Here is a 25,494-nt window from a genome sequence, read left to right as displayed (position 1 = left end):
CCATGATTTTGGTTATTATCAAGAAAACCATGGAAAATGTCTAGATATCAGTTCTTAAATTAAACTCTTATGAGCTATTTGTGTTGTTATTATTATATTTGTCCAAACAAATGTACCTTTAGTTGAACCAGGCATTGAAATGAACAAGAAATTGAAGACAAGGGTGGTCTAATATTTTTTTCACAACTGTATATATATCTACCATGCAGATATATTAAAAATGGTCATTTTGTGAGCCTCTGAATTCAATTTGTTGGTGTAAATTTGAGATATTGTTGAACTTCTGCTAACTTTGTTGATTTTTAATGTGATAAGATTCTGGTTAAATCTGTTATCGTAGTGCACGTTTAATATCAGACCAACACTTGACAAGGGGTGGTGCTCATGGACTTCACGCACATTTCCTACATTTGGACTTTGCTAAGGGTGCCATCTTTTGGCCATGTCTGTTGATGCAAGTATGAGTGTTAAAAAATCAGGTACTGTACTTAGGTTATTAACTAAAATGTATGTACTAAATCTGACTAAGTAATGCCACTTTTATTACATTCACAGTTCATCCTTCTGTGCTGAATCACTTCTCTTAAAAACATAAACCACTGCAGACTGATTCATTGTGGCTGACTCGTTTATTAGGTCAAATGCAACAGAGCACTGCTGATAAAAATGATAGACGCTGGTAGTAAACAGATAAGTACGTGGGTCATGCAACTCTGTCATGTCATGTAAGGAATAATAAAAAAGATCTGTCACAAAGTCCACAGCTTGGGTCTTATTTATGTCTGTCTGGTGAAAATAACACAGTATAACTTACTTCTGGGCAATTGTTTTTATTTATTCATTGAAGGAGAAATTTCATGGAAAGGTACATATATCTAGGGTATACATGACATGGATTAAGTTTCTTCCCCTACATAAATTGCCAGTGTTTCCTTCTTATAATTCCTCATAAATGAATCCAAAGTGCAGGAATGACTGAAATTACACAGGCAGAAAGGTGGAAATCCATGTTTCCAGATTCCTTATATGGGGTTGAAACCTGGATGGATCTAAACAAGAGTAACTGACTGAATGTGAAAACATACGGTGAGTTAAGGTGGCAGGATGGACAGACTGTTTGATGGTTAGTTTCAGTGAGTCAGACATAGTATTGGCTATGATTATTAGGAGTATGAGACCACATCTATATATGATCAAAAGTTAAAATATTTATAAAAAAAATTGAACCAAAAAAAAAAAGAGTCATTCTTATAAACAGCAATTACTCTCTCCATTTAATTTGAAAAAGATATGTCATATGATCTACAAAAAAAACAACAAAAAAAACAAACAAACATGTGCAATCAATGGCATACTCTTCCCTCTGAAGTGATGGTCGTGCAGATGACCACATAGCACAGCAGCAGCTCTCTCCTTTGTCGTTTGTTCCTACTGTAGTTTGGAGTCAGCTCAGTTCAGGACCGGGCTCGACAATTCACAAATACCAGGTTGCTGCGTTCAGTAGTATTTTTGTAGTGGTTTACAAAGTCCACGCCCTTCATTTCCTCGCACAGCCTCTTCAAGGCTCCAGCCCACTGTGACCACGTCCGTCCCTGCAGATCCAACACAGCTGTAGTTGATTTGTTTTACCCCCCCACCCCCTCCCTCCCTTGCCCAGCAGAGGTCGCTACGGAGTCACCATGGTTGCTGTCTGTCTGCTCCTCCTGCAGCTTCCTGTCTCACTGCTATGACACCTGCTCTACTGGCCTCATCTGCACGTCTCCAATCTGATGACACAAATAAAGGAGATCAATGCAACACTCAACGCTGATGCATTCATGTTGTAAAAAAAAAAGGAGAGAAAAAGAGATACCTGGACATGAGGAGGGGCACTGAGGACAAATGTGACTGCACTGGCTATGTCTTCTGCTTTCAAACACTTGAAAAATGGAGAGAAAAAAAAGAAGTGTTATTGATGCAACAGGTTGTTTTTGTAACATATTGTGAAATGGGCACACTTACTTTCATACTCTCATACACTGCAGCTGCCTTCTCTGGGTCACTGTTGTGGTGCCGGAAGGCAAACTCAGTCTCTACTATTCCAGGAGATATACACTGCAGGGCAGGACAGTGCATTAGAAATGGTCTGCTTACAAAATGAGTTGTGAAAGTGGAAGCACATGCTGTAAAGTAAGAAAGAAAAACCTGCACACTGTGACGATGAAGAGCTTACTTACTGTGGCTCTGATGTGGGTGTTTGCTTCTCGCAGCTCTTGCCGGATCCCCTCGGTCAGAGCAGTCACGGCGTATTTAGTGGCACAGTAGAAATGCTCATCAGCACTCGGCACCATTCTGTGCCCACCCATACTGTAACAGGGAGAAGAGGAGAAAGATAGATGATGATTGATAGATAGATAGACAGACAGATAGGAACTTAATTAATCCCTAGGGAATGTTATCTCAGGAAATTCCACTTCCAGCAGCAGCACAACACCAATACAATAAAATAGAATAGATTAAAGTTAAAAACTAGATGAATATGCTAAATTAGAGAATGCAAGAGACAAATAAAAAAAAATATAAATATAAATACAAGGTAATAATATACAAAATGAAATACTGTATGAGCTAGGCCTCAGCTCTACCATAGACTGTGTATAAATGTGGATGACATGAAGGCTCCACACGAGTGAAGCCAAAAGATTTTCATCACCCTCTTGTGGCTGGCTGAAGTATAGATCATAAACCCCGCCTCCCTCATGTTAACAAATCATGACATGGGCCAAGCTCAAAAATCAAAGTGCATTTTCTGACATTGTAGGTAGTTCCTATCAGGCTGCTATTTGTTCAAGTGTCATTTTTTTCCCTCATAAGTCTGGTTTTAATTAGTCACAAGAGGGGTGTGACATCATGATTGACAGCTGAGTTGGAGTTGTAGTATCGAGGTCCTGCCCAATCACTCCTGTGCAGACTCTGGCTCCAACTGTGCAAGATGACTCCATTTTCATACACAGGGAGAAAGTGGAGACATACCATCCATTTAGCTATACAGTCTATGAGCTCAACCTTAATTCAAACCCAAATTAAAGTATTCAATTACTATTTACAGTCTCTGATTACTCTACTTGCTCACTTATACAGCAACATTTTTCACAAGTCATGTTTATATGGATGGTTTAATATCATACGTCTTAATGGGCTCTACAGGCCCAGAGCAGTTCCTAAGATAGACAGTTGAATCAATTAATAAACACAGAATTCAAGAAGAGGATTATAATAAGTCTAAGGTCCAGCAGCAGCTAGGTGTGGCTCACAATGGGCTTTACTTTACAACTGCTAGATTAAAATCACTTGAACAATCTGTCTGAGGTATTTTTAGATAAATCCATATATTTGCCCTTAGATTCAAAGGCAGTCTGTATAGCTTACCTGTTAATATTGATGATGTGGCCGTCGTCCACATTCCTCTCCTTCATTGACTTGTATGCCTCACGGGTGCAGATAGCCAGGGCTAAGACATTCACCTGCAGAGGAAGTGAAGATGGCAACTTTATTTATGTTTCAGTCAACGTATTTTTCGATAAATTAACTGTATATATGTAAGCAATACATTCAAATAAGTAGCCAAAGTAAGACCTTAGTAAGTTGATCGAAGAACCTAAATACGATTTTGCAATATGATTTTACAATATTAAGGAATTGAGAATGAGTCATTCATCGGTGCAGCTGACTGATGTGCACTGGGTCAGTGTGTTAGACCAGCTGAACCTGATGTTCCTGTCCAGCTTGTGGCCTCTAAGCTGCTCCCGTAGTGACTTTGATAGACGGCAGGTTAAAGCCAACGTGGTGGCAAGATAGGGGGAAGTGACCAAACAAGGTCAGCGTACAGATTAAACACAGGCTAAAAATACACTGCTGTACACATTCATGTGGGGCTGCCATGACAACAGATGGACGAGCGTTACGAATGCGGGACTCTGGAGACAGAGACTTTAGAGCGGGCGGGGGTCTCCAATGGTCAAGAGCTCAATGAATCAGAATGTAAGGTCCAAACAAGAGAAATAGTGCTGGCTTTCATTAGTGGGCCTCTGCTGTGCCAGGGCTTCTCCTCAGAGCCAATGAAGCAGCCTCTGTGAGGGGAGGGGATCAGCGTGTGCATGTGTGTGTGTGCATGTGTGTGTGCATGTGTCCACACATATCTACGTTAACTCTTGTTCTTTGAACAACACAAGCTCTACAAACACTCCCACTCCCACTGGGCAACCATTTCAGCTCCTCCTTCTTGCTTTCCCATTTGAGCTGAGCTACCAGAAAATCAATAAAACATAAAAGTAAAGTGCTAGTTCTAACCATCTCTATTCTTAATAAATAAATACAACATTTCTCTCCTAGTTGTTTCAGTCTCAGCATTTATATTCGTGTCTGTGATCCACCCACGTCGATCATGTTCCTCCAGCCCTCTGTCTTCCCGCTGAGCAGCGGCTCGTTGTGGGCCAGTCCAGCGTTGTTGATGCATACGTCCACGCCCTTGTGTAGCGTCTTGATCGCTGAGAACATGGACAGGATCTCCTCCTCGTTGGACAGGTCACACTTGTAAGGGATCAGTGTGCCACTGTAGCCGGCACTCTGACATTCTGCTGCCAGCTTCTGCAAAACACAAATCAGACCGAATTTAACAACACAGATTTTTTTTAAAAGGATAAAAAAAAATTTAAACACATATAAGTTGCAATACAAGTGGCCATGAATTGATTGGTCTGAGACACTGCGAGTTAAAGCTAGAAATGATTAACCTGCAGCACTACAATTAAGATAGAGTGCCACGATACACACCCTACCCACTCAGACACAGAGAAAGCACTGAGAATATGAAGCCATAAAACCAATGCCATATCAGTTGAGGGCAAGAAGCAACCTGACAGCACCAGTGCAGCCAAAAGCACTACTCCATTATGACTATGTATTTCACCGGATAATAAAATGCATTGTAATTGAAATTTCACTTTCTACCAAAATTGTAATTCCGATCCTTGGTGAGAAGGAGCAAGCTTTGCACGGATGGGATGCCGCTACCTTCATGATGCAGCTGCTGCAGGCTGAGCAGGCTACACTCCAACCAGGTCAGCTGGCTGTCCACCACTGTGGGGTTAGATACAAACTGACACAGATCCCCCTGCCAGGCACAGCTGCACCAGTCACCTGATGTCTCGCTCAGGGTGCCAGTCAGCCAGGAGGGGGCGTGGGTGATAATAAGGGCGGGGCTGGTGGTAGACAGTAATGATGCACAGCACTGTAACACTTTGTGAGTGTCTGTGCAGCCAAAAGGGAGATGTGTTCAGAGAGTCTAGCATGTAGACCCCCTGAAGGACAAATTGACCCATTAAAGTTTTAACACGTCACTGTGCCCTATTATAAGGCGACCTTTTTGATGACATATTTTGGTGTCTGTGTGTTTTACTGGACACATCAACATGAGGTTTCATACAATAGAGCCTGAATGTAATCTAGCATACCAGTAGTTCCCAACCATGTTTGTCTGATGGAGCCCCAAAGCCCCCTGATAGAGAGCCCCACCATAGACAATGTTCCACATATGTTCTCATGAATGGATTATAAACTGGTAATTTTACACTAATAGTAATATAAAATACACATATCTATATACATATCTATATTTAGTCAAGTCTGCATACAGTCATGGAAAAAAATATTAGACCTCCCTAGTTATCTCTAATTACTTGTTCATTTTAATACCTGGTACAACTAAAGGTACATTTGTTTGGACAAACATAATGATAACAACAACAACAACAAAAAATCAAATTGTACCATGGAAAATGTCTAGATATCAGCTCTTAAATTAAACTCTTATGAGCTTTTTTTGTTATCATTATTGTCCAAACAAATGTACTTTTAGTTGTACCAGGCATTAAAATGAACAAGAAATAGAAGAAAACAATGATAATTTTTTCCATGAGTGTATATAAAATCACCACCTGAGGCAAAATCTGGACGTTACATTTATATATTACTCAAAGCTGTTCATTCGTTACTTTTAGCTAACCATTTAATTTGTGTATTAGTTACTTTTAGCTATTAAATGTGCTTACTGGTTACTAACCCTTTCATCCTTGCATTAGTTACTTCTAGCCATTTAATTTGTTTTTTGGTTACTTTAAGCCAACTATTTCCACTGTTAAGCTGTTAGTTTTAGCTGACTAGTTCAAGTGTTATTTGTTACTTTTAAATAGGTATTTCAACTGTTTATTCATTACTTTAAGCTACTTATTTCATCTGTTTACTCTTTACTTTTAGCTAATTATTTTAACGGTTAATTGTTACTTTGTTATTTCCGGTTAACTAATTCAACAACTTATTTTCTTTAGTTGAGTTGGTTGAGATAAGGTTATTCAATTCAATAGCCATGTATCCCCTTTGGGGAACAAGTACCCCTGGCTGAGCATCACTGACATTATCAACAATAAACAACACAAGTTGGTTTGGTCTCAGTCTTACAAAAGGAAACAGCAATAGCTTATTTCTAGATTTATACACCGAGGCACTGGCGGCCTGTGGACACACCGACTTCTGCTGAACATGTGACGACAGATCAGAATTCAGAGCAGCCTTGTAACATATGGAGACATATTGAACAGTCAAGCTTGCTGAATATAAGAAGGTCATGATTTCTTTTCATGCCTATCTGTGAATGAAGTTCACCTCCAAAAGCATAGTCAGTAATGAGCGAAATGACAAACTGAACAGAAACAAAACAGTAGATACAACCCTCGCAGGTACCTGAGAGGGTTGGGCTGGTCTTCACATTCCTAGCAAGGCACACAGTTAATAGACTTTCACAAGGCGCACAACATTCTTTTGGAGCACTGGTGTTGAGCACTGAACCTTGCTTTAGACAAAGTTTGCATGTTGTAAAGATGGTAAGTATACTGTATATTCATGGCTCAGCTTACAGCCAGTATATGAATAAAGAAAGCAGCTGCAGAAAGGTGCATGTGCACAACTACACATGATGATGAAAGGCAATCACAATAAGTAGTAGTGTGGAATAATGTGATTTAGGATTAAGGCCTAATGTTAAATGTGTGACACCTGGATGTACAGTAAGTACTACAGCATATGTGCTGATTATAGGAGCTGCTGCAGCTGCTCCTTAAGGAAACTAAGTTTATCTGTGAAGCCCGTTTTTTTTTTTTTTTTTTTTTTTAAATCAGGATGAAATTGGATTGAGGGATCATTTTAGCTTTTTTGTAACAAAACTTGTAATAGAGTGAATGTATCCTATCTCACACTTGGAGTGTGCAGATTTCCCTGCTCTTCCTCTAAGCTGTTTAACTGGGATTATCCTGAGAGAAGGCATTACCAGAATAAAGCTGTCAAAATGCTAAAACACTGAAAACACTTGTCTCGTGTAAAGACCTAAAGCAGCTCTTTTGCCCGTGTTGTTTGCAGGTGAATCATTCCCCTTGTCCATGACTTTAAATGTGAAGCTGTGATCACTGGTCTGTTCAGCTGCACTGATCCCTTTAAAGTTAAGTATCTGAACTGCCTTTGGACCGGAGATCTTACTTTATCACACTCCCCTGAATCCCTGAGGGGACACAGGCAGTCCGACTGGTCGAGAAGCCCTTCTTTATTCAGAAAGGAGGTTCACATGAAGGGGAAGCTATGCCAGCCCTTTGTTACAGCGGGAGAATTAGTTGTGTTCCTGAGGTTTAAGTGGGAGCAGCAGAGCAAATGGGCTGTGATCTTGGTCCAACTAGAGGAAGTCTCAGGCTGTGAATCTCTGTGTTTTTGTGTGTGGGTGAGTTCTGGCACCAGCTGTACTTCCATGGCCAGTACGAGCCCTCACACTGGCCACGCCCACGTCAAACCCACTGCAGCACGCTGTCCCACAGATAGGCTGGAGATATACTTGCTGTTTAATCATGTTGTGACAGGCATTGTTCACATCCCTGCTTGTGTACAACATGTCTTACTGAAGTGTTTTCAAAAGAAGGTACAAGAGAGAAGTCAGCCCTTATAGAAATTCTAGATTTGCAGGTTGTAAATAACATGGCAACACTCCAGGAGGTTACTATTCAAAGATGCTAGATAGAAACTTCTAAACTGGTTCTGTTAGCAGAACATTCTTAATCAGGGCTGCCAAAATTGCTCCAAAATAACGTTTGAATATCAGCTCTAAAAAAACACATACGTTCAAACCATTCGAATATATGCACATTATCTTTTTTTAAATAACTTCATTATTGACCGCCGCATATAAAAGGCAGTTATAGACCACTGTGTCCGGCTGTGGTCAGAGCAACTATTCAGGGTTCGTACACTTTTTCAGTGGTCAAATTCAAGTATTTTCAAGGATTTCAAGGTAAATTTTCAAGCTTTTCCAGTATCTTACACCTGTTGTAAATTGCATGTTTTAGATGAGTACTTACATACTAAAAGGGGGAGATTTCACTTAACCATACCAACAGCGAAGGTATTACATTTTTAGAAGGAACGGTCTTCATTTCAGATAGGCTACTCATTATTTTTTACATTGAACATGTGATTATCTATAGTTTATAGATGGATATCGTCAGATTGCAAGAGAAATACAGTAAGAATTTCAAGCATTTACAAGCACTTTATCCAAAATCCAAGCACTTTTTAAACCTTGAAAATACAACATTTAAATTCAAGCATTTTCAAGGATTTCAAGCAGCCATACGAACCCTGCTATTACAATGTTTTCATTTCATGTTTTTTGCTCATCTATTTTTTTCTCTCGCTTGTAATGTTTTCATACTGTCACATTTATTTTTTACCGGTATATGTGAATCAGGAGACACTGGGCATGTACGGGTGTGATGAGGAACTGTAAGCTGCACACCTGTAAGCAGCTGTGCTCCATGCAGACATTTCTCAAACTTTATTTTGTAGGCTAAGGACAGACTAGATCCTGATTGTGTTGGATAGAAGACTTACAAAGTAGCCTAACCTAAGAAATCTCTCGGCTGCTGGCCAGTCCAGTTATAACGGCTCTAATGGGTGTCTGTTGTGAGTTTAGGGGGCACGTCAGCCAGAGCTGTAGTGGCTCTGACAACCCTGGTCACGTCTCTCTTTCAGCAGTGAGTGACGCTGTGACCTGTTACTGACGCGTCATGCAGTGCTCCCACTCGCAAAGTAGCCGCTGATGTGATTTTTCCAAAGTCAAATATTAATCTTCCCAATCGAATCTCCATTTAAAAAAATGTTTTGAATATATATTCGAATTTGGAATATTCGTTGACATCGCTATTGTTAATGCTGAGATCATCAAAAAGTGACAGCGGCGACGTCCTAGATGATATGTAGGCTGTTAAATCAAGCATGCTGTAAAAATGGTGAGAACTGCTCACTTCCTGTCGACGTGCACAACTAACGATCCAAACAGAGGCAGGGCAGCCATCAGCACACAGGAACACATAGATGGAAGAGGAAGTATGACATAGTAATACAAAATGAGAGTGAGAAAGGCACTAAACATATCTCAATGATAAAAATAGCACAAAATAAAAATTAAGATAAGCGGTTAAGGATAATAAATGAATGAATGAATGTTTGTGGGCTGGGTGTACTGGAAGTGAAGTGACACACCCAAATCAATCCAATGCAGCACCAATAAACCAATAAACTATGCAAAAAAAAAAGGATCTCAATGAAGAATTCATGTTGTGATTTTGACATTCAAAAATTTGAAGTATATTAAATATATCTTATATATATATATATATATATATAAACCTATTTTCACACTCATCACTTGTATAATCAGTTACTTTCTTATGGTTAGGTTCTTGTGTGGTTATGGCAGACTGTGCATGCATACAGAGAGCTAACTCAAATAAAATCGATGTTTGCTATTACCCAGACAGTCTTGATAAGATCAACACTGAAAGATAAAAATTCTTACAATTCAAAAGACAAATTATGTTACAACAGGCCATAAAGCCTTTACATGTTACAGTAATGGGTGTAAATACACCCACGCAGCACTCTCAGACACATGTGTACATGCCTACATGGTCACATTCACGGCCAGTAACCCCTGCAGGGGGATGTTATATAAGCTTTACTATGCAAGGGACATCTTTGTCCCACACCATGTTCATCAATCATTCACCCACTCACGTGGAACTGGTGGAAGTGGACCAGAAAAACAACTTGCTAGAGAATAAAGGAGATAGACAAAAATAAAGATGGCAAAGTGCTAAAGGCAGACAAGCTCTAAGTGGTGAGCCAGATCAATAGCACAAAGCAGGAGCCACGAGAAGAGAGAGATGAGAAATTAGATTTGTCTCACAGACAAAAGATGGATTCAAATCAAAACATGTACCGCAGCCATAACTCAGCCAAAACCCCCTCCCCTCTTAATCCTCCCTGTCCCATCTCTTAAGTACCTGTGACACACAAAACTATTTTGCTTGTCATGATGCATTTCCATCCTCATTACTGAAGCTGTTGTCCAGTGATCACAAAAAGTGTGCAGTAGGAGGGAGGAGTAGAGGGAGGGTTGGCAGCCACAAAGTGAAACAGAAGGAGAGTGAGAGAGAGAAAACAAAACCTAAAGCTGATCAAAATATCTTCACATTTCAGTATGTTCTACTCTATAAGAAGGCAGGAGAACAGCAGTAGCACAGGACGGGTCATGCAGGCATAGCTTTAAGGGAAAAAACGCCCAACGGATGATTTCTCATAAGACTAAATTAGTGCTATTATTTTCACAAGTATTTTTACTGAAATATAAGCACAATCCACCCACGAACCAGAGCCAAAACTGTGTGCAGAGATACCATGAAATTTCACCAGTAGTTACTCCACATGAGCGTTAATGTCTGCCGCGGTCTCCATTATCAGGAATTAATGGACGACGGTTGCCTCTGCAGAGTCCATTAATTCCTCTGTGGACACCTCGAAGGCCATTAAACCACTTACGCTATTGTGACTTGCCAAAGAAAATAAAATAAAGACAATTTATCTATATTTTCATGCGTTCTGCAATCACAATCTAATTGTTTCCCATAAGCCACAACAGCTATGATCCAGAAAGCTAACACTATGCTAGCAAGATTCAAAATAAATGACACAAAGTTAAAAAACAAGAGCATTTAACAGACCGTAGCTCAGATTCTTTTCTGAAAACAACTAACAAGAACACATCCAGTTTATTCTGCTGAGGCCTGTCACTCATTATCCAGCTGAACTACTATTGTGTGACATAAAAATAGGCACTTTCAGGTTTAGCACAATCACACCGAGTGTGGGGTCAAAGGTGATAGTAGGTCGTATAATAGGATTGCAGCAAGGTAGAGGAGATGGTTGTGTGATTATCTCTTCTTCACACACTGAAAGGCCGCCACCAGAAGGTCTAAAGGTTGGACAGGGTGGTTTTATAGCACTTCCTTCAGGACAGTCTCATCAAGACAAAGAGATAAGAAAAACACTCTTTGTTGGTAACTACACTCATTGACAGACTTCTGGGATCCGAGTTTTAGAGTTAAACAAAGGGTGCCCGAATCAGTGAGTTAATTAAAAAACACTGGGAGTGATAATAAGACAGCTGAGTATCTGACACGAATGAAAAATGCTTTTATCTCGATAGACTGAAGACTGAGCAGGCAGCCAGGTGTTGTGTAACAGACTGGTGAAACCAGTGTGGTGGCATTTTATTTTCCCAAACAAAGTGATAAATATCTGTAAGAGACAGCTGCACATGTTTATTTTCAAATAAGACAGAACAGTGCATGGATGGCATTTCTGCCACTGATACTTCAATACCAGATCAACTACACACAGAGAAAGCAACCTTTTGATTATATTCACATGGGCATCATATGATAAAAAACATTTCTCCTCAGTTCTCTTGTTTGTAGTTGAAACAAGCTGAGGGGTGAAGCTACCCTCTAGTGAACCAGCATGCATTACGTGCCTTCTGCATCTAATGCGGGGAATTATTCCTGCACCTGATGCCGGCCCTCGGTACAACAACTTTGCTCTCACCACAGGTTTGAGGCCGACCCTGATGCTAGCTATGAGCCACATCATTATGCATGCTAAGTTGATGATAACTTGAGCCCAGAGCAGACAACAAACGCAGACATAGGAGCGTCTCATGGAGACGGTGTTGATCTGAGGCATCCAAAATAAAAAACCTTTCAAACTGGGCCAGCCTGAGCTGGGTCTATTCAGCATTTGAGCTTAGAGTAGCCATAAAATGTTTTCAAAATCAAACAAACACCCAGCAACAAATCCAATTTGGCCGTTGTCGAAGCGAAAACAATCCAATTTGCATTCTTTCTCGTCAACCCCCCCATTTTTGGAAATACTGAACTTGGTGAACTCGAGTTGTCTTTGTGCATTTGCTGTAGAATCATTCACCAGAAAGTGCTTTGTTTTACACTCTACTCTCTCTGCCACAAATATACATTCACCGACAAGTGCTGGCGTGCTTCTACAGTTGCACTTAGCGTTTACGGGACGTCTCTCTCACTTGCACATCAGGCCTCCTCATAAACACACAGACTGTACACGAAGAGGAGAGCTTTCCAGCAAGTCTTCAACAGGGCAGGACAGGACAGGAAGCGCCCCACCTATCATAGCAGGAGGCCCGGGGAGGGAATGTCAATGCCAGTAAGCCTTACACCTTGAAAGATGATAAGCACAGAGAGGACAGCACAGTGGTGGTGCAGGAAAAATGGCTCATAGGGGTCATTGAGCTGTCTAGACCAATCAGACTGTTAACTGTAAGAGACCCCAGCGATTTAGTAAAAGTAATTAAAATCACTCCCGACATAAGCAGTGAGAAGCAATTTAACTGAGGCGTTTTTACTATATTGCAGTATTACTGTACTGCAGTAGTTCACTAGTGATAGACAGACAAAGAGGTGATGTATCTCAACTGATTTTAGTAGAGACTGCAGTCTAGGGATGGGCGTTTGGAAGAAATATGCTAACTTGATGATCTATAACATTAACGATCAATTAATCGAGTAATCACTATGTTTTTTCACATACTCCAGTATGTATAAAAACATGCATACATGAGCAAAATAAAAGATATAAATACAGTACTATGCAAAAGCCTGTTTAGATAATGGACGCTTTTACTTTGAAAGGATGAAAAGAGACTTCCTGTTGCGACTGAGGTGAGACTAAAGATAACGTCAAGGAGTTCAATGTTTTAGCCCCCGAAGAGGCATGAAGTTAGTTTTCACAGTAATCTTGCATATTTAAATGTGTTTTGTGTTTAAATAAGTTTTTGATCAAATTAAACTCAGTAATTCATGCTGGCAAGGTTTGATACAGTAAGCTAGTTTTGCTCCAATTAATACTCTTGTATTTCTGTGTGTTTTATAATTTTATTGCAACTTTCTGTTTGCAAACTGTAGCTTTATCCAACTTAATTCTCAGCAGCAAAACATGTTTGCCTCCTAAAACAAAAATGGCCAACCAAAAAAAAAAATTCACATCACTTTTAGTTAACTATATAATGACAATATTTTCACCGCTTTACCTTGGAGCCAGACAGCTCTGTTCAAGTTTACATGGGATGAACTGAGGCAGTTATCTAAGCTCTCTTGAAAGTCACCAGACTACATTGACAAAAACGTTGCAGATCATGGGAGTTGCCGGCTTATCGCAGCCTTGATCAGTACTATTTGTAATTCCTGTGTTCTGCAAGATAACATGACTGTTTTTGTCAATGGAGTCTGGTGGTTTTGAAAAGGTTGATATAACAGCTGCCGTTCCCCATAGCAAAGTGAGCAAAGTATAGCTGTGAAAATACTCCAAATATACTGTACACTTATACTGATATTGAATTTTTCTTTAACATGGCTAAAATACGTTTAGCTGCTGCCCCGTCCACAGCAGTACCTTACTTAGTTGCTGTGTTGGTACTCCTGCATGCTGCTCAAAGCAAACCAACCGGCAGGGCCACCCTGCCTACACGCAGAACACGCACAGTGCGTAGGGCCCCGCGATCCAATAGGGGCCCCGTTTTGCACAAAGGATGCGCCAATGGAAAAAGCAAAACAAGAGGAAAGTTGTGCTTCTCTCGAAGGTGGGTATTTGTTGAAGTTAGTGCTCGGCCGTATTAACTGCACCATTAACGCCGCTAATGTCTGTTAATGCCGTTAATGTCCGTTAACGCTGTTAATGGTGTTAACGGTCCAGCACGAGTAAAAATGTAAAACTTTGTGGCATAAGCAAGCACTAAACCTCCATGTACAGCTGCTGCTGCAGCTCCAGAGGTAGGAGGAGAGATGCTAGCCTCCAGTCCATTTAGCTAGAGTCTAGATGTGACTGTGGTGTGGAGATGAAAGTCATTTTCCATCGGCCCTTACCATTTATTAAATGTCTTGTTAACACCTTTGTCTGCATATGCATTCACCTCTGTTGAAAGGCAGTGGTAAATTTATCAGTTGTTGGTCGTATTTTCGGCTAAAGAAAAATAAATGTTTTCGCTTAGGGCCCCAATTTGGTCAGGGGCAGCCCTGCCAACCGGCATCAACTTTAGGGAAAACACTGAATATGGATAATCAATCAAATTACTACAAAATTACAAAACAAAAACTAAACAAAATTACTATCAATACTAACACACTTCAAAAATCCCAAACTATGCCTTTAATATCTAATTCCACCTGCTCTTGAGGGACACTATCAAGATAATTTCTGCATGCTCACATTCCTTGGACAGATTGCCGATACGCCTGTCAACTTGAAATAGGTGAAGGTGAGCTGAAGGTGAGGTTAAAACTAACTTCAAGGTGAAAATGTCCTGAGGTCAGTAGTGTTTGCACTCTTGGGAACATAACAGAGATGAAAAAGACTGATTTGTTATCACCATTATCTACCCTTATGTCCTATATCTGTGTCTACCCACGAGTCACTGAACAATGTGGTCTGCTGCTTTGGGAGGATTCATTTATTTGAAAATTGCTGTTATTTGTTGTGTTGGTGAGAATGTTGCTTCTCTTGGGGAATCAACGGAAACATGATGGATTATTAGTTAGGTATAAGTCTTTGTCAGCTCACGGCTCAAGTGGAAAACATGCAGTCAGTGGAAAAGCTTTCTGCATGGGTAAGAAAAGCTTGTGAGCCGAAGAAGCTGTGAGGTAACTCGATGAGCTCAGGAGAAAATTGACACGGGAAATAAAACAGCAACTGTGCAGCTGAAGACAGCAGCGTTGTGATTTCTCTTACAGTCGATGACAAGTGATACAGCAAAAAGCACAGTGCTCAGACATAATGACTGGACAATTCATACTGTATAAAATGACTAAGGATAAATGGGGTTTAACAATATCGAAAAAACAATTCAGCAACCAACTAACTCTACACTTTGTAGATCACATATTTCACTAAAATGACAGAAAATTAAGAAAAAAAAGCAGAAAACTATAAAAAGAAGAATCAGGACACAGACTAAAAGAGAGATAGAAACTCAAAGTGATGCTGAGCATATGAGACAAAGAGAGTAAAGCTATCTGACCTGACCCATTTCAAATCCTTTCTGAAGTGGAATCTATTCACTGTGAAAAAACAGGACGGGCTGTTCAGACACAACCTACTGGGGGTGGTTCGAGACAACGTCAGATTTGCAGACAGAGAGACACTGACGGATTTTTATTGTGTCACCTCAGTTTTTGAAGCATGACTGAGCACCTTTTACCTCCTACAGAACGGGCACCAAATCGAAGTTGGCCAGCCAAGGTCTTAAATTAACCTCCTGGCTCACCTGCCAAGGGCTTTGAGTTTTAATTTAGAGTAAAAGATGCTTAGGCTAGTCAAAATAAAGTGTAGAGGCTACAGCTTTGTGCAGAGCTGCATTAACGGGCAGCCAATCAGGAGTCTGTTTAATAAAACACATGCCAAGTGGGAAAAGTGTGTTAGCTAGCTCTGACAAAAAGAAGAAAAAAAGAGACTTTGATGACATAGTAGAGTAACAGTAATCATGGGAGTTGTAGCTGGATTGATATTAAATGTCATAAATTAGGTCTCTAGTGGAATACTGTGCTGCAAAATGACATGAAATTAATTTAAAAACATGCATATATGTGGCAAAAAATCTTGTGTTACTGTTACTGAGTATAATCCTGTGACATTGTGTGTTTTAAAATGACTTTGAACAAAATTAAATCTTGAATACAATTACATATTTATCTGGGTTTGAACAATTACAATAATCTAAATCATCTACATAATTAGATAATGTAGGTATATAACTCAGCTAAATTGCTGAGTCATTTATAACAGGCCAAGACCAGAAACTAAAGATAAACAATGTATTCAAATGTTAATACATTAAATGACTAAATGATGATTAAGCACTGACCTAGCCAGATTGGAAAGAAGAAAAAAAAACGTCACTTTCACTTTTGCTTCTGGTTTGAGTTGTCTTTACTACTCACAATCACTAAATATAAACTGGTATTTGGACATATTTGAGGCAGAATCTTTTTCCAATATCTTGCACAGTCTCTCTGTAAGCCAACCACAAATCTCTTTAGCACCAAAAACCAACAAATTGTGTTTGCTAAATTTATCTGATCTAAAACTGCAGCAGCCAAAGCTTTGAATTTTGACAGCTGCCTCTATTGTTGGTAGCCTCAAAGCACCCTGGAAATGTCAGTCTCACTTTAGCATTTTAAATGGACTTACAATACAAATATATATCTGTTATTACATAGAAGCAGATGTTCTTTCCGTATTTAACCATGGTTTAAAAAAAAGTGACTTCTTGCAGAAAAGATAGAAAAGTAATTCTTCTCTCCTAACCCTTTAAGAAGCACATTTTATTTTAAGGCCTGTTTAGAACACAGGATCATTCAGAGATAGGCTGTATAGAGATTGCAGATACATGATTTATTGATCAGTGAAGAATGAAGAATTAGGTCTTGATGTTTTTTAGTCAGCCTGCGACAGTACAACATGAGCTATACTTTCCAGGAATCATTGAATGCATATGTGACCATTGAATTTGATTGATTATGTGACAGCCTCTGCCTCTCCTCCCCCAGAGCAACAGCAGCACTGACACTAATCTCCTCTACACCGGCCCTGACCTGCACATGATGCAGAAATATCATCTTAAATTGGAAAAGTGGGGAGATTCAGCAAGCCAAAAACATTTCTACATTTCACTACAATTAAACAGTTTCATTTGTGAAATAAATTAGTAGTAGTGCATTACCGATTGTTGAGATGGATCCTGATTTTAGGAGAAAATTTCACATATTAGTGATATAGTGGCCAATAAAGTGAGCTGGAATGAAAATAGACCTTTTTCTATATCGATTTGTTAATTCAAAAGTATACTCAGAAAGCTACTTTCTGAAACATGTAACTTTCTTAAAGTATTGTATTGAATGTACTTATTGTAAGTTTCTTTGGACAAAAGCGTCAGCCAAATGACATGTAATGTAATGTATTACATTGTCAACCAATTCTAGAAATGTACAATGAGAAACCAAACAATGACACTAACAAACAAAAAACTACTCATCAGTGCTGCATGTTCAATTGATTGCTGACTGTTAAAAATAAATACAAATAAAACACATAGTTAAAGAGTAATGTATGTTTAGTATCAGTCAATTGTTGTCCATTTAAATAAAAAATACATATTTTTTAAAATAGCTAAATCAACATCAGTACTTCATATTCAGTATCCGACAACTGCTGATCATTTAAATACATATAAATAAATCACACCATTTTTAAAATCACCCAAAGCATAATTTTCTGCAGCATATATTCTGTAAAAAAACGATCCATATCGGACAACATATATGCTGATATCGATAGACAGTAATACTTCTATGATAGGTCAATATCAGCTGATAAAATTGACAGACTAAGTGAATTCCCTGCCAAATATCATCAACGGAAACAAAGGAATAGTAGTCTTAAAACTAGAAAATTTCCTCTGGGGAAATTCTGAAAGGGCCACGGGGGCTACTGCCCTTACTAGGGTTTGTCAAATTAAATTATTTTGTAATGTTTGTTATTCTTCTCTCACATAAATATATTTATTTCAGAAAAAGATTGGCCTATTTTATTTCATAGGCTATTTCTATTTAAAATATTTTTTATTTAAATGTGCACTTTATGGAGCTTTGATTTTTTTTTTTTTTTTTAAAAAGGTACTCCTGTTATACAGTATTTATGTTCACTTAAATAAGCGGTTTCAATAAAACTACTTGTGACATGTTATATTTGGCTTTGACTTTGACTGAACATTTGCGCTCAATTCGAGATAAAAATATTGGGATATATATCGTATATCAATATTCAGCCTAAATATATCAGGATATGACTTTTGGTCCATATCGCCCAGCCCTAACTCCCACGACTGTGTATTTCCTCCTGTGTTACCTTTTGCTAGGTAAGCAGATATAACAAACACAACATATGGGCTATGTGGGCCAGAGTGCTTTAGAGGTCTAAGAAAGAAAGAAAAACCCAATGAACCAGTAACTCTCTCCTCCTCCTGTGAGTCAGATATGAGCTCAGACTTAACATCTCACGAACAGCATGCATATAGTTACATTAATCCTTCCTCTGTTTGATGGTGATCTCACCACTGAAATAAGTCTGCTATATAATATATAAGCTATATATAATAAGTGCTAGGTTGTAATGAAAATGCCCATATATATGGCTCTCGGTGGCACAGTTTTGGAACGCACTGTCCTGTGCACTGCAGCCACTTTTAAACCTCTTATAACCGTAAAGACTACATAGTGTGAAGAGAATTTACTTCCAGCAAAATAAAAGATTCTCCCCCTGGTCTAACAGTGTTTCACAGGAGTTCACAGGAGTTAATGAGAATCTGTGTTGCTGCTACTTGGATGCGTCCCTGCTGTCTCCATTCCTGTACAGAGCCCATGGTGACCACACGTCTCCCTTCAGCTCGCTGCTCCCCCACTGCCAACTCTATAGTCCCACAGACAACAAAACAATACAGCAGCCACAAGTCTCCACTTCGCTTGCTCTGGGTTTTGTTTATGCAGAAAAACTGAAATCTGTAATACTTGAATAAATGTGTCCCTTTTATTGCCGTTTAACCTGTCTTCCGTGAGTGTGAGTATTCCTGCTGGACAATACTGACCGTAAAAACTTTATTTCCTCAAGTAAAGAAATAAACACCAAAAGGGAAGTCAAGAACAATTACTTAGTGATGGACACTTGCATCCCCCACTCGCAGCATGCCAGGTTTGGCACAACTACAGCAAGAACCCAGTTTACATTGCAGAGAGAGTACAATACTGGCTTTGTCCCTCAACTCACACAGACAACTCTCTAAGGTCTTGTACAAGTGATGAAATCTGTCACAGAATGGCAGAGACACTACCTAATAGTCTCTAGTTAGACCAATATTTAGTTAGTTGTATCTAAGCTTTGGATACATGTATCATAATCCATAATAAATATTAAGATTTCTCTGGCTGTGGTGTAGTCAGCTCTTTAATGCCGACTGGTGTTTGTGTTATTTAAAAGTATGATAAAGATTTTAAATGTTGTGACCTTGTTTTAGTCTTGCACAAGTCACAGACAGGGGCAGAAACAAGCTGCTGCAGTCAACTATTGACAGAAGGGGCCATGTGACCAGAGTATGAATGGAGGGAGGCTATCTATTGCACAATTCACACTCACTGCATGCATGCATGTATGGGCGTGTGTGTGTGTGTGTGTGTGTAGTCAAGGTGGGGAAAATGCTTGCATGTGAAAAACAAGACCTAAGTGAAATATGAAAAGAATTTATGTTTTCTAAAACAAGAAAAAAAACGAAAACACACCTGCTCGTAATTCATACTTTCGCAATAACATTATCGTCAGAGTTCCGGAAACTGATGTTGCTCCAATGCTTTTGCCAAACTGTCTTACTGCAAACTGTAAACATTGCAGCAGCAAAAACAGGTAGCCACAGTACTGCGTGGTGCTACAAAGTTTGATGTAAAAATAAGAATCTTTCGGTGTGGTTCTACACCAAGTACACAGCACATGAACACTAAAATATTGTCGACAGCCGCATGCCTGCTAAGCTGCAGTACTCTCCTGAAAAACACATTAGCTGACTAAAAGTAGGGATGGCTCGATATCACTTTTTCATGTCCCATACTGATACTGCGACCTTGAGTATCTGCTGATACCAATACTAATCCAATACCGCCTTTTCCCCCTCCTAAAAACTGAACTGTTACATTTGTATAACTGGATTCACTTAATGTAGCCCTTAAAAAAACATCACGCTTAAACCAAGAAACAAATGTTCTAAAATACATAGAAATACATAGCCCACAACCAAGCAGAAACCTCGACTTGTTTTGTTTTCTTCTTTAAAACATTAAGGTCCCATTTGTAAAATAGATGATAAAGCAGGTGACGCTTCAGGGCATGCTACCTTATGATTGACAGGAAGCTACCACAGTGCACTGCAATTTTGTGGCTTAGAACAATTACCCTTTCAGCCTGGGTTTTCATAACAGTTAACTAACACTTTGGTAGCATAAAATTGTCTTGTTCAGTGTTCAGTTGGACTAAAATGCGCTCGTAAGAGTCGGCTGTACAATCTGAATAACAATTGCTAACCAAGCTAGCTAGATAGCTGGCTTCTGATTTGCATGCACTGATTGCAAAAAAAACCCCACTACAGTGACGGCCATAAACCAAGAAGGTGACAGACAAAATCCCATACTTGAGACTGACAAACCAATGGGGGCATCACAGTGTCTACGTCCACTATTTTCTTACAGTCTTAACATGACTTAGTTAAAACCTTTTCATACAGTTATTCACTAATTTTATGGGTGACACATCTCTCAACACAGCATGTCACTCAAAATTTAGATTAGCATTTTATGTGAAAGTTTAGGCCAATGGATTGAATCAGATTATGCTTGTTTTCACTAATTCATCCACTAATTTTGGCCAATACCAGGCCGACACCGATACAGAGTATCAGATGTGCATATCCCTATCTGAGAGGTGTCTGCCTTTTGCCGCCCAGTGCTGGAAGCTGGGACAGTGTGGAGTGAGGCTTAATTATTGGCTGACAAGATAAGCAAGGTGCAGTGCCTTATGGCTTATTGTCAGGCAATATTTAGTGGGGTGGGGCCTCTGACACCTGCCCTGGAGGAGCCATCTGTCCCACTCCCAAGAATGAATTTATTTTTTAAATACAGCCATGAATTCACTAGCTCAATATGTGGATGACAAATTCACATGCAGTTCAAAATTAATCACCACTGGCGCTAATTACTTTCATAGTCACAATGAGAGCAGGACTTAAATTATGATTGGACCACTTGTCTTTTATTATCATAGCGGGTGTGATTTTAAGCTCTCCTTTATACCGCTTATTGTGCATTGACCTCAAAAGTCTAATATGTGTACTGGATAAAGTTTGTTCCAAACCACAACAGAAAGGAATATTGTTGTACAAAGACTAGATGGGAAGGTATATCAATAGAAGAATTAACTGAAATTAACATGAGGTGGAATTTTGTTAATTCATTCAATAAAATATATTAATTGTTTAATTAAGGTAGAAATTTGGGTCCTTTTTTAAAGCCTATTGCTTGAGGCAAAAACCTATGATCGGAAAAGGCATTCTTATACAATCTAGACAACACTAAAGTCACAGTGTCCCACAAGACTTGGGACACCTTAAAGACCTTGGGGCATCCACTGATGCCTCATTTGATTTCCTGAACAGGCAGGTTTCTTTATTACCGTAACACTGGCAGTAGATGAGGGATGACAGGGTGACCCACTAGTTACTGTCCCACATAATGGTCAGCTGTTGGCAGGTATCTCCCTGCTGAAGTGTCATTTGGCAAAGACATACTGAATCCCTGCCAGCTCTGTAAATGCAGGTCTGCTGCTGCTGCTTACCCTGACCTGTGAACCTCACTGGAGAAGATCAACCAAAAGAAAGTGATCTTTTTAAACCAATAATATAAATCATTTCAGATTACAGATATGGTGGGATATGCAGTGATGCTGGTTTAGGTGCATCGCATTTGTCTTATTTGGTGGGTGGTGCTGTCTGCTGCTATAAAATACTTTCCAAGGTTAGAAATCCAGTGTAGCTACTAATAATAGAATTTCACTGTAATATTCTAACAATTGCTAGTCGGGATATACGTTCATGGAAAAAATGATTAGACCATTGTTTTCTTCAATTTCTTGTTCATTTAATGCCTGGTACAACTAAAGGTACATTTGTTTGGACAAATATGATAATAAAAACCGCTCATAAGAGTTTAATTTAAGAGCTGATATCTAGACATTTTCCATGGTTTTCTTGATCATAAACAAAATCATTATCAAGAAAACCATGGAAAATGTCTAGATATCAGCTCTTAAATTCAACTCTTTTCCAGCTATTTTTTTTATCATTATATTTATCCAAACAAATGTACCTTTACTTGTACCAGGCAGTAAAATTATCAATAAACTGAAGAAAACAAGGGGGGTCTAATATTTTTTTTCAATGACTACAGCTATGGTTTGATTCTGATTCTGATTGAGAATTTATTTGAACACAAAATAAAAGATGAACAATTAAAAACAAGCTGACAACAATAAATCAAAGACAACAACACAAAATGAAACAACAAGACTCAACAATTATTTGTGTTCAAAAAGAGTGGGAAGAAGCCAAAGCTTATTAAATATCACCCCTTCTCCCCATGTTAATTTACTATATTCAGTTATATAACAACAATAATATTTATATATGTATGCATAACACATAATAATGTAGTATATAACTTATTATTACCATTGTTAATATACATAACTTGTTATTAACTTACACACACATAAGTACGCAAAACTATTAGGATTAGTAGGGTACTTTTTCCTTTTAATTAAACTCGACGGTATCTAATGTCAACATGACTTAATTTCAAACGGCTGCGTTACCCAACGTTACATTTCACAAACAGACCGTTAACTCTATGGAGTCTTTTTGGGCTATTTAATCCATTTTTTATTTTTTATTCTGTTTGTGTCTTTTTTTGGGTCATTTTGTGCCTTTTTTAGTCATTTTGTGCCTTTTTTTTTTTTGTAATTTATTGTCTTTTTTAATCATTTTGTGTCTTTTTTGGGTCATTTTGTGTCGTTTTTGTGTCATTTTGTGTCTTTTGGGTCATTTTGTGTCTTTTTATGGGCCATTGTGTGTCTTCTAATGTCTTTTTTGGTCATTTTGTGCCATTTTTTTGCCATTTTGTGTCTTTTTTTAGTCATGTTGTAATGTAAGTCAGAATAAAAAATCAATTATTATTAGGTCATATAGGTGAGGTTGTGCTGAAAAAAATACCAACATGGCATTTAAAAATTTTAAGTGGTGTATCCAGGCAGGATAAAAAGGATTCAGAAATGGAGAAAATAGCCCAAAGCCTCCATAGAGTTAACGTTGGGGCTAAAGGTTTCTAGCTAAAGTTGTAAAGCTAATGTTAGCTAACAGTTAACGTTAGTTAGCTAGTTTGTTGTTGCCTAACAGAGCTAGCTTCTCATACGAGTCGGACAGACTGTTTCCCAGCTGTAAATCATATCAAATTAAATGCCCACCTCTATTTTGTCGACATTCCTGGCGCAGCCGACAACCCTCATGCCCTGCTGGACCAGTGCCCGGGCTACAGCCGCTCCGATCCCCACCGAGGCTCCGGTCACCAGGGCCACTCTGCCTTTCCACCGCTCCATCTCCACCCTACTGTCTACACCAGACAACAGCTCCTGGGCTCTTCCTTTGTCCTTTTAGTTCAAGCTGTCAGTGTTATTATAATACGATATGTTCAAATGGAGGGATGCGGCAGCTACAGCCTCCTGTCTTAGTGTGTGCAGCATCCAGGACAGTGTGGCTGGCCCCGGATCCATGCGCTCCTCTGGATGAAATATGAAGAGCCTTGGCGTCAGTAAATGTTTGGTTCACATCACCTCCCACTTTGTTTTTGAGCCCCGGTGCATGGAGTGCTTATCTGTGTGTGGTTATCTACCGCCTCCTACCGAATAAAACAAAAATAACACAATACAATTTTGGCGTGAGCAGGGCCAGATTAACACTTTGCTGTACTCTTGCTGTACTGCTGTACATTTTATGTAACTTTATACTTCTACTCCACTACATTTTGAGGCATATATTGTAGCTACTTTTTACTCCTCTACATTTAGTTGCCAGCTTCAGTTACTTTTCAGGTCAAGATTTAAAATGAAAAACATGATACATTTAAAATAATTACCTATTTTTATAAATTAAACCACTTAAAAGTTTATTAGGTAGTTTAAATGAACGGAGTGGAGTCATTTCACAGTGTGGTATTAGTACTTTTACTGAAGTAAAGGATCTGAATACTTCTTCCACCACTGACCTTTTTACTTCTTTGCTTTTTTTAAACTTTTTTTTTTTTAACTTTTTTTTTTTTAGACTTTTTTAAAAAACTTTTTTAAAACTTTTTTAAAACTTTTTTTAAATTATTATTTTATTTATTTATTTTTATTATTTTTTCTGCGCTTCTGCGCATGCGCGGCCCTTCTGCGCAATGCGCATGCGCGTCCTTTCCGCGCTTCTGCGCATGCGTGGCTTCTCCCTGCTTCTGCGCATGCGCGGTTTCTGTGCACTTCTGCGCATGCGCGGCTCTACGACACAATACGCATGCGCAAAAACTGCGCATGCGCAGAAGCAGGGACACGCCGCGCATGCGCAGAAGCGCAGAAAAAAAATAATAAAAATAAATAAATAATAAAAATAATAATAAAAAAAATTAAAAACGTTTTTAAAAAAGTAAAAAAAAAAATAAAGTTTTAAAAAAAAGTTTTTAAAAAAAAGTTTTAAAAAAAAGTTTAAAAAGAAAAAAGTTTAAAAAAAAAGTAAAGAAGTAAAAACGACAGTGGTGGAAGAAGTATTCAGATCCTTTACTTCAGTAAAAGTACTAATACCACACTGTGAAATGACTCCACTCCGCTCATTTAAACTACCTAATAAACTTTTAAGTGGTTTAATTTATAAAAATGGGTAATCATTTTAAATGTATCATGTTTTTCATTTTAAATCTTGACCTGAAAAGTAACTGCAGCTGGCAACTAAATGTAGAGGAGTAAAAAGTACAATATATGCCTCAAAATGTAGTGGAGTAGAAGTATAAAGTTACATAAAATGTGCATAAAAGTACCTCAAATTTGTACTTTAAGTCCAGTACTTGAGTAAATGTACATAGTTACTTTCCACCATTGCTACCTGCCTCTTCTAACTTATACATATCAGTTATGAGTCCTCCTTCAGACACTGTATGAGGATTAAAGGGATAGTTTGTGCATTATTATACAAAACTTGGTACAATTATTCTTAACTCCCACTGTCTTAAGTTGAATGATGTGCGATATGTGCCTCTTTTGTGTGTGTGTATGAGGACTCTATACTGCAAACAAAATCTACCTCTGGGTACAAATAAAGTAAATAACATA

At 38.7% G+C, this 25,494-nt stretch overlaps 1 protein-coding gene across 1 annotated transcript; it reads right to left on the bottom strand.

Annotated features, from left to right (window-relative positions):
* Positions 1 to 814: 814 nt before the first annotated feature.
* dhrs11a (dehydrogenase/reductase 11a) lies at positions 815 to 23,971 on the bottom strand. The gene is made up of 7 exons (XM_059351980.1): positions 23,605 to 23,971; positions 4,417 to 4,626; positions 3,409 to 3,503; positions 2,217 to 2,346; positions 2,002 to 2,094; positions 1,853 to 1,918; positions 815 to 1,766 (listed from the first exon to the last, which is right to left on the bottom strand). The coding sequence occupies exons 1-7, from the start codon at positions 23,734 to 23,736 to the stop codon at positions 1,725 to 1,727; spliced, it is 768 nt and encodes a 255-aa protein (XP_059207963.1). The 5' UTR covers positions 23,737 to 23,971; the 3' UTR covers positions 815 to 1,724.
* Positions 23,972 to 25,494: the final 1,523 nt, after the last annotated feature.

Source organism: Centropristis striata, chromosome 15, assembly GCF_030273125.1.
Source record: "Centropristis striata isolate RG_2023a ecotype Rhode Island chromosome 15, C.striata_1.0, whole genome shotgun sequence".
In the NCBI taxonomy this organism is placed as follows: domain Eukaryota; kingdom Metazoa; phylum Chordata; class Actinopteri; order Perciformes; family Serranidae; genus Centropristis; species Centropristis striata.
This window is presented reverse-complemented; position numbering and strand designations above follow the sequence as displayed.